The sequence below is a fragment of the Stegastes partitus genome, unplaced genomic scaffold (assembly GCF_000690725.1).
Source record: "Stegastes partitus isolate 25-593 unplaced genomic scaffold, Stegastes_partitus-1.0.2 Scaffold1350, whole genome shotgun sequence".
Taxonomy (NCBI): Eukaryota; Metazoa; Chordata; class Actinopteri; family Pomacentridae; genus Stegastes; species Stegastes partitus.
In genome coordinates, this window is record NW_007579081.1 from 44,668 (window position 1) to 55,345 (window position 10,678).

At 44.2% G+C, this 10,678-nt stretch overlaps 1 protein-coding gene across 1 annotated transcript; it reads left to right on the plus strand.

Annotated features, from left to right (window-relative positions):
* Positions 1-274: 274 nt before the first annotated feature.
* On the plus strand, positions 275-10,134 carry LOC103369925 (protein phosphatase PTC7 homolog). Its single transcript, XM_008298778.1, has 6 exons — positions 275-772; positions 3,032-3,211; positions 4,243-4,441; positions 6,037-6,160; positions 6,250-6,379; positions 6,851-10,134. The coding sequence occupies exons 1-6, from the start codon at positions 571-573 to the stop codon at positions 6,907-6,909; spliced, it is 894 nt and encodes a 297-aa protein (XP_008297000.1). The 5' UTR covers positions 275-570; the 3' UTR covers positions 6,910-10,134.
* Positions 10,135-10,678: the final 544 nt, after the last annotated feature.

Below are 10,678 nucleotides of genomic sequence, written 5' to 3' on the forward strand. Positions count from 1 at the left end.
TCAACAGCTTCTACTTTACTCCTCAGGCTTTATAACAACCACAGGACACAATTAAATGGATTTTCGTCGTGCGGGACCTTTAAAGTCCTCTGGGAAGCTGCAAGGAGCGAAGATGTCTCCTCCGTCCTTGGATCTCTTCCTCTGTCGCGCATCCTCACTGGGAGGCGGAGCTACGTTACCGCACGCCGCGCTGTGATTGGACGAGCCCCACTCTGGCGTCACGGTTGTAAATCCCCGTATGTACTCGCAGCTCCGTGTCCGGTGGAAACCACAAACATGTCGGTGCGGAGAGAACCGAGCGGAGGAACCGAGAAGAGCTCACCTGAGACATAAGCAGCACAAGTTTGGACAAACGGTGGCATTTTATGCGACTTTAGAGCAGCAGCTGCGGTTCACTGTTTCACCGAAGCGGGCCGGTCGGGAGCGAATGGACGGATAAAACCAGACAGCCGGGGCTTGGATCCGAAGACGCAGCCTCGCAAAGCAGGTGGCCGGGGCCGGTAACGGGGAGACGGAGAGGAGGGCAGCGTGTGCGGGCTCAGATCAAGACGGGTCTCGCCTTGCTAGGGGATGTTATCCGTACTGTCTTATGGCAGACTGGTAGCCAGGGCTGTCCTGGGCGGACTCTCTCAGACAGACGGTCGGGACTACAGCCTGATCAGCGCCAGCTATGGCTTCGGTAAAGACTTTCGCAAGGGGATCCTGAAGAAAGGGATGTGTTACGGGGATGATGCCTGCTTCATAGCGCGGCACAGGACCGCCGATGTGTTGGGTAAGGAGGCTGGGATGGGGGAACCCTGTGGGCGGCTTGCAGTTGCATGTTAGACCCCCTCTGTGCTCGGGTGACCTTCAGTGAGCTAGCCTGCACGTGTACCGACCTCACGGATGAAAACACAACAGCCCCCACCCCCTCCGGCACAGAGCTACAACTTTTACCCCATGTTGCGGCCAGGTTAGCTTTATTTAACCAACCTGAACAGACGCTTATAATACATATGTACTTACAGAGCACCTGCGGTCGTGTCAGCACTCGAATAAGGGCCGATTATCTGCCGTTAGCGGGTTGTTTTGAGGTGAAACACCGATGACCTTTCACCTACATGAGCCCCAATGGAGGAATAAGTGGCGACAACGCGAGATATCAGAGAGATAAAAGTACATATTATAAATAAGCTTCAACAGAGGTGGACATGGCTGAAAAAGTCCACATTAAAAGGTCTCCGGCTGAACACTACAATGTCTTGCAAAGGTCAGAATGGTTGAGCATGGAGGCAGCCATATTGCTAATAGCATCATTAGCCTGCTAGCTTCGCTGAGTGTAATTGCTTTGTCCTCACCGCCCAGCTGGCAGCAGGGAAGCAGCCAAATGCCGAGCTAACCACATGGCCTGGTCGACACCTACATGGGCTGTTGTACAGTTTTCAAGCACTGTTTTGTTGTTAATGTTCAGGTTATTGGGATAAAGTAAAAATAAAAATAGCTCCGAGGAGCACGTTTCCCCACAGGGCTTCACGTGAGCACAAGAAATGTGGTGAAGTCTGTGAACTCCTCTGAGGGGTTTAAAGACCGGCTTTAAAAAGCATCGTGGCTTCTAGCTAATATCATAGGTGATGTCGTTTTTCTTGTTTTTTTCTTTCCAGCAGCACAGAGGGAACATTTCAGGGGCATACCAGGATGTACTTTCTACTTTCACTTTCTAATTTCAGCTAACTTTCACCTCAGATGGACAGAGAGAATTACACTTGTCCTCACTGTTAGTTAGTCACAGACAATGGAGACAATGTGGGTTATTAATATTGATGTTGTCACATGCCATACAGTAGTTTGTTCCATTTTAAAAGGAAATATTGATTCAATGAGTGATCAATGAGTTAGAGGAAAAGCCTGGGATCTCTGATTACATGGACCATGAAAGCCAAACAGCACATACTTGTATTAGAGCGTTTGTCTCTGATGTTAGCTGATGGAGAGATTCATTTTAAACCAAGGGACGTTTCTTTTTGCTGTCTTCCAAAAAACGAGATGAGCTAGATGTTTAGAAATAATAAATAAATGCAGTGCCTGATCATATATATCGTATGCATTAGTAATAATACGATACAAAATGAAACTAGAGTAGAAAATTAGAAGTAATACTGTCGTGATAATGAAATATTGCACACGGTTTGAGACCAGCTGGATTATAGGGATGTTATTACGATCCATGGAAACCTGAGGACAGACACAATGAAACCTACAGTTGCAGGGAAGCTGCTTTAAGGGATTTCCAAATAAAGGGTGGATAAATAATTCAACCGTGCAAATGAAAGGGTGTTGTTCAGTTCCTAATGGTTTTATTCTACTTAAGAATAAACCCCACCAGTGGCAAGCATTTATGAGGTGACTAAGATGAAGCCATGAAACAAGTAGCTCTGAAATTAGAGAGAAATAGGTTATATTTTGATGTATTTAGAGATTACAGTGGACAAAGGTTAAGTGGGCTTGTTGACAGGATGCAGATTTATGGCCCGCATGCTGCCAGATAGCATTTTTAAAATATAGGTGAGCATAGAAGAAGGTAGAGCATGAATGCCTACAAAGTAATGATGATATAACTGTGTTGTTTTCATGTCTTGTGGAACTGACTTGTTCACATTTTGCAGGGTGACAGACATCAGTAAGAGCAATTTAGTGGCTGTACACGAAAGAAAAGAACAGAAAGGCAGCATGGATGTGAAAATGTAGACTTGACGTTGTCTCTGACTGGCAAAGAAAATCACTGCTGCTGTAGTTATTGCATTTGAATTATATTTGTCCATATCATTTATTCTTTACAATGTTAGAATGCTGCTTGTTTGATCTGTTCAAGACCAAAACGCAAAGATTTCCAATGAAAGAGAGCAATACATCTTCACATTTGTAAAGCTGCAACCAGATTACATTTTGAAATCTGTACTTGAGAAAAGACTTTTTCATTTCTGTTGATTAAAAAGGATTTGTTTGGAGGTGGTTGAGCAGCAAAACCAGAACAATGTTTTTTTTTCTCCATCAGGTGTTGCAGACGGCGTAGGCGGTTGGCGGGACTACGGCGTCGACCCGTCTCAGTTCTCTGCCACCTTGATGAGGACTTGTGAGCGACTGGTGAAGGAGGGACGCTTCACTCCCAGTAATCCCGTGGGCATCCTGACCTCTGGCTACTACGAGCTCTTACAGAACAAAGTTCCCCTGCTAGGTGAGTACGCGCAGACGGAAAGATCCGCACAGATGATGCACCAGAGAACATGCACAGTCGGTGGTGGAGTGAGTTATGCTGAACAGCCAGAATTCAGAGAAATAAATAAAATAGCTGCAGTATGAGTCAGACTGTGAGTAGTGGCCTTGTTTAGAGATGCACAACATACTGCGAGTCACGGCAGGAGGTATCTGCATTTATTTCTTTATCTAACCTGGCACAAAAATGCACCAAAAGATGTGAGGATATGCAGATGATATTCGTGCCAGTATTCGGCATGTCATCAATTCTGCACTTTATTTTTTTTTTTTGGATAATGTTGAGGCAGAATTCCAGCTTATTTGTTGTCGTAATTATTTATTTATTTATGATTCAGGCTTGAACCTGCCTCCCACTGACTGACGTAACACCAATGAGATAACTAACCAACCAGGACCGAGCTGTACTTGCCGACACTTGGAAGCCTAAACTCGGTGACCTGGTGGGGTTCAGCTATTTTCTTTTTACACAGGGCGAACATTTTGCCTCGTGCCCCACAAGGTCAGGTATCCGCCTGTAACCGATCCTAGTCGGGGAGATTTTTTAAATGCAGGGTCGTGCCAAACATGTGACCAAGGTCGCATGTCTTCTTCTCAGTATCCCTGACCCAGAGCAAGCGCAGACACCGACTGGCTGTCGTGATATTTGTAAAACGTTTTGCTTTTATTTTGGGAAGCCGTGACGTTGTTGGTAAATGACCTTCCCTGCTTAAGGATACAAGGTTACGGACTGTTGATAGCTGCAGTCACGAGGGCGCTGGGAACTGTGTTAGTATTTCTCTCCTTTGACGTAAGGCCACACATGAAGGACATCATAATATTTCCTAACCACGAGGGCAGTCATGTCCTGGTTGAGCAGTATTCGAACACGCATCCACTCAGCACTTCTTTTATTACCATCTGAAAGTTTCCCCGTGGTTCTGCAAATCAAATTGACTTCCATTTGCTTCCCACTGTACTCGTATAACATTTCCATAACCTTATTGTTTGCAGGGAGCAGCACGGCCTGCATCGTGGTTCTGGATCGAAGGAGTCACCGGCTACACACATGTAATCTTGGTGACTCAGGCTTCCTGGTGGTGCGGGGAGGAGAGGTGGTTCATCGCTCAGACGAGCAGCAGCACTATTTTAACACGCCGTTCCAGCTATCCATCGCTCCTCCGGGAGCCGAGGGGGTGGTGCTCAGCGACAGGTCAGTGGCTCAGTGTTACATACATCCTCTCAAGCGTGAAAGCAATTCAAAGAATGAAAATAAAACGCTCCATCATATGGATACTGGAATGTGGCGGGACTAGCAGCTTTACAGCACACTGCACTTTCCATTTTTAGTGCAAGTAGATCAGACAAAGGTGAAATTGAAAATGCCCCATATGAGCTTGCATTGAATAGCTGGACTGCTGTCTTTTTAGCTCTGCTCTTGCCATAGTTGGCTTTGCATATCATTTTGCAATGCAAAGGATCCTTTAACATGGAAATGTTGGGTGTGATGCTTTTCATTTTCACTTCCAGGTAAATGCTTACAATACTGAATTAAACTGGGCTCATTGTCCTCTCATGTGGGAGGTAAATCTAGCTGCAGTGAGACCTTTTCTTCAGTGTTTGCAAAGTAAACAAGACCTGCTTTGGCATCACATTCTGAAGCGTGTGCAGGTGGACTCAGGTTCACTGGTCAAGCAGTTCTACATCTTAACTCCTCTTTTCACACCTCGCCTACATGAAAAGTCCTCTCGTATCCTGTTTGTTGTGGTTGACATTTTAGTGACATTAAAGGTGAACACATCATCTTTATCACCACAACCTAATAGAATACTACCCTCACCAGCTGGTGCTCGTATTCATGAGTCATTTTCTCACAAGGGTGGTTAAGAAATATCCGTAGGTGCTGTACGCACATCAACATCCATCAGCGGTATCCTCAACACCCAGTAATGTAATTCTGTGGCTTCAGGCAGCCTCGTGCAGCTTTTTACAGCTTGACCTTTTAACAGATCTCAGAGCATATTCAGGACTCAGTAGTTCTCAACGAGACAGCAAGGATTACAAATACAGAGGATGTAGAATATTGGACTCTGCACTGCTTGTTCTGAATTAAAGTAGACTGTCTGGATAATTAGTTGGGTTTGGCCGATCTTGGTGGCAGCACTACAAGCAGGGTTTTTTTTCCGATGTTACCTTTTACAGATTTAGTGTTTTTAACTATCTACAGGAAACCACAGCACCTAAATTTGCACTTAGCAGTATCAAGAAAGGTAGCCGTCTCATTGTGACATGTATTCAGGTTTGCCAGGTTACCCAGATGGAGGCGTCACAATTTGAGTCTGACAAAGGCAGCCTGATTGACAATGGATAAGCTGTTTGTAATCCATTTGGATCAGTCTTGAGGTCTTGTTTTGTAGGATTTATTCTCACTGGTTTAATTCTTGTCCTTTTGAAGTGCAATTACATTAAAGATTTAAATGGTTAACATTCCTGTTCAGCTGTATTTATAGCTCTCTGGTATGTCAGCTTAAAATAAAAACTTTAAAGACCGAGCAGGAACATAAGGTTCCCGGCAAATAAAACTTGAGTCTTGGGTATGAGGCCAGCAAGCAACAGGGCCTCCCTGCATCTGGCAAGGGCAAATAGGGCAGGCGGCTTTTGAGTCGTCTGTCAGATTAAACCTTCAAGATTTGGCTGAGCATCTTCTGACCTGCTTAATTCCAAACTGGAAACGGTTTCCAGCAGCTCAGGTGCTTCATGCTCCGGATTCACGTGACTGATCTCGCCGTGTCCCCTTGTTTCCTCCAGTCCTGAAGCAGCTGACAGCTCCTCTTTTGACGTGCAGCTCGGTGACATCATCTTAACGGCGACAGATGGTCTTTTTGACAACATGCCAGACTACATGATTCTTCAGGAGCTGAAAAAACTCAAGGTGTCACTTCCGGATATCAGCTTATTTATACATCTGACACAACAAATGCACGTCTTTCATATTTTAACTTTTTGTTTGTTTTGTTTCAGACTACCAACTATGACAGCATCCTGCAGACTGCACAAAGCATTGCGAAGCAGGCTCACGATCTTGCCTACGACCCCAACTATATGTCCCCTTTTGCACAGTTTGCCTGTGACAACGGCCTGAATGTAAGAGGTAAGGTGCTGAGTTTTTAGATCCATCATCGTGTCTCACACATTATATGTAACTGCTGTTAAAACCAAAAACGATCCTTTTCTTATGAAAGTAGACAACAGATTATTGTTTTTATTGGTTGTATTCCTATTTGACATTAAGCATACGGCATTGTTGCATTTCTAATTTGTTATGTATTACATATACGTTGGATTTTTATTTATTTTTGAGGCATGAGGAAGATGCGTGTTGCAAATATTTTTAATGTCCTTATTACAGAAATCACACTGTTCATAATCATTTTTTTTATTTGCTGCAATCATACCTTCAGTTAGCTGTGGTTTATTTAGTTATATAGACCCGGACTAAACTAAAACAGTAGCATCATACTCTTAGCACGAGCTGTCACCTTGGGAGGCCTGCTTTGCATGACTTGATGATAATTACATCTGGCGTGCTTCCTCACCCTTTTTTTTTTTCTTTGTTCCGCAGGAGGGAAGCCAGATGATATCACGGTGCTGCTGTCCATTGTGGCTGAATATACAGACTAAAAGTGTGTATGTGTGTGACTGTGCTTCTCTGAGGCTGATCCCTCCTTTGCCGTCTGCCTGAGTCTTCCACCTGCAGCCCTCCCATAATGCACTGCGTCCTGTGGGCTGACAGGGGAGGCCCACCAACACGACACACAACCCGTCACCGTGCGGCTGACATCCACCTGTGTAACATTTTTGTTTTTCTTCTGCTGTTTTCGTTTCGGTGCTTGAACTGCTGAGGGAACGGCAGGCAGCTAGGACATTTTCATGTTGATCATGATGCAGGAGGAGAGCTGAGAACGGCGGGCTTAGCGGATGCCTTCCAGTCTCCGGCGTCTCATCGCGTGGCATCAACACTTTGAACGCGATGTGACTGAGAGACAGTCCGGGGCAGTTTGGATGAAGCGAGGGCTTTAAAATCTGGTAGCCGCCGTGTAGAAAAAAATTATAATAAGGAGTAAGCCATGGGTTTGGATTCTTTAAAGAGTAGCGATAGAGTCGACTAGTGAGCCCGGCTATCCGGAGGGTTGGACTTTGAGAACCAGTTCCAAATTGGCTCCAAAGTCACGACTCCAAAGGAATCGTTGGGAAGTTTTAATGTTTGATTCTGCTCATCGGTTCTTCAATACTTCGTTCATTACACCTACATGGTGTGTGCGCTGAATCCTCCTGATGCGATTGTCTTAATGAATCTTGAGTTAAGCTCGATTGTCGGCAAACTCAGCTGTTGCTGAGCTGCTTGATTAGCAGGCGTGTGGGGTTCTCTTAATCAATCACCTTAATTTAGCAAACGCCAAGGTACACATCACTTTAAAAGGACGGAACTGGTTGAAACAAACATGAATTTATGAAAATATATACACCACTGTTACGATATCTACCTGTGTGATTCTCCAGGTACTGCTTAGTCTGTCCTCAGCACCTCAGTGCATATGTTCTCACACAAGAATAACACAAGAGGACGTTCTTCCTCAACACAACACAGTAGCTGTGATGCTTACGGAGATGTTTAACAGCAAACTAAAGGTACTTTATGACCCAGAGTTGGCCTGTGGTTTAGGAAGTTCTCGGGTACTAAAAGGACTAATTACACGTTGTAAAAGTCCAGCTTTGAAAGTGGCGTTAAAGGTAAAAGTAGTCAATACAGATAAATGCCTCATGTGACTGTATATTAGATCGTTATGACTCAAACATTAATGTAAAAGCAGGATTTGAGAATCGAGACTCTGCGAGAACCGGAATCGATCAGCAGAATCCTTAAAACACCCAACCGTAGCCGTCTTATCTCCGTTGATAACCTGTTCCATGTTGTAAATGCGTCTGAACAAAGCGTAAACCGAGGAAGCCGGTGTTGGGAGTGACGGGTGCTGTCGGATGATGAAGAGTCGGGTTTTGGTGTCTCGGGGGTTCGGGAAGGTGAACGATGAAAGCTACGCTCAGAACAAAGAAATTAAAGCGGAACACTCGTCGAAGCTTTCGTGTGAAGGTTGATCAGGTGTCGTCACGTGGCCGAGGGAAATGCACATCCTGATGAGTTGTAAATATTTTTGTGTTTTTAGGGCTACGCTCTGGCCTTTCTGTTGTCTTCGATTCGGCTGTTGAAGCAAAGAGCTGTTTCGTTACTATTGTGGAGGATAAAACACATGCATTCATAAATATATTTTTCCTGTATAGATATTAATCTTGAAGTGAGCTTCGTCGGTCCCACACTTCCACTTGCTGAAACGAACAAGGAGACGTTTGCTGAGGTTGGGAGGATGCAAAACAGTGTGTATGCGAGAAGCTGTTGTGTTATGGGAACGTGTGTTATATTTAATGTTTTGTCGTCTCAGAAAGCTAAAGCTAGCGTCTGGGAATGCTTACAGTTGCAATGATAGGTCAGGAATGAATTTAAAGGAGAAAAAAAGATGTATTTTTTTAACATTATTTTTGTTTTAAAGGTAACAGCTTGATGTGTGATGGACGACTAAGAGATCTAGCTATCTTAAAGAATCAATGTGAGCGTGTTTCGAATTTGTTTTTATCTCTCGGTTCCCTTTTACATTTGTTTGCTGCTTCTCTTTTTTTTTTTTGTAATTCAGATGTCTGTATATTTACGGTCACCATGATTGTGATGAGTGTGTGTGTGTGTGTGTGTGTGTGTGAGTTGATGGATTTCGCCAAATTACATTAATCAAAGACACTGATGATACTGTTCTGTCCCTTTTTGTCTTTGTCTGGTTCGGACAAAGTCTTTACAGTTTAAAAGCAAATGCACCAAAGACACATTTTCTTTGTGTACGTTATCACGCTCTCCTCGTCATACAGCAATACTGTAAGTTCCTCGTGCTCAGAATGGCGCGCGAAGCATCCGTGGAGTGACATTAAAATGTATTTTCTAATGCTTGTTTGAGAACAAAAGTTGTATCATACTCCTGGTTTAAGTTATATGTGACTGGTTATGTGTACGTTTGTGGGAGACAGGTTTAAAAATAAAAACACAAAAGAAGGAAAGCCATATATGAATACGTGATCGGGGGGAGGCTGCTGCTCTGTGAGCTGCTGTGAAGTTAACGTGTTGGTGGAGACCAATGTTGTCACTGTGTTGCTGCCGTAGTTGAATCCGCTGGTCCTCCGTGTGTGTGTTTCGTGTAAGAGAGCAAACTGCATGCGATGGAGGCAGCAGTGCAACAAAAATGACCACATTTTACATCAATTCAAACCGACCGGAGACGATTATGTGACGATAATCTGTCGGTTCCTTTTTTTGCATGTTTTCTGTCTCGGCTACTGGCACCACTTTACAAAGTTAATTTCCCACGGTTGTAGTGTGTCGTCGTGTTTAGAATGGTTTGTGTACGTTCTTCAAAGATAGCTCTATATTTGACATGGTGTGCTGATGAGGGAGGCGTGAACTTCCAGTGCGAGGTCGAGCACAGATTCAGCCTTAACTAATAGCTAGACCTGTAATCAAGAGGCCTTTCCTGTCATTGCAAGCTTGTCTCGTCTCCGTCGTGATGCGCGGTGTTTGATGTAAATGAAGTGTGCCCCCCTACTCTCCCCACTCCCCACCTCCTCGTCTTTCTTCCCCCCGTAAAGCCGTTTTCAAAGGTGCTTCTGCGGTCTGATGGTATGATTGTTCTCTTTCCAGCAAGTGTATGAGAGATACACCTGTCTACAGTGTAACAATGCAGGTCTAATTTATGTAAATATGTTTTAAAATATGTACAATATTTAAATAAAGAATCTAGTATTTATACTAAACTTGTTGGAGAGTTTTTACATTAAATACAAGGAAACATCCATCCATCCATCATCTATACACCACTTAAACCTCACTAGGGTCATGGGGGGCTGGAGTCTATCCCAGCTGACTCAGGGCGAAGACAGGTTCACCTGGACAGGTCACCAGTCTATCACAGGGCTACACTTAGAGACAGACAACCAAGCACACTCACATTCACACCTACGGACAATTTAGAATCACCAATTAACCTCAACATGTTTCTGGACTGTATGGGAGGAAGCTGGAGAACCCAGAGAGAACCCACGCTGCACGGGGAGAACATGGAGACTCCACACAGAAAGATCCTGGGTGTCCTCACCGGGACGCGAACCTGCGACCTTCTTGCTGCGAGGTGACGGTGCTAACCACCGATCCACTTTGTAGCCCTATGAAAATATCAACAAGATAAAAAATTTTAAAAAGTCATTTTTAGACATAGGAGGTCTTCTAATCATCTTCAATTTCCATAATTATAGATCTACAAGGGAAACAAACTGAGAAAATGCAGATTGTGTACCACTA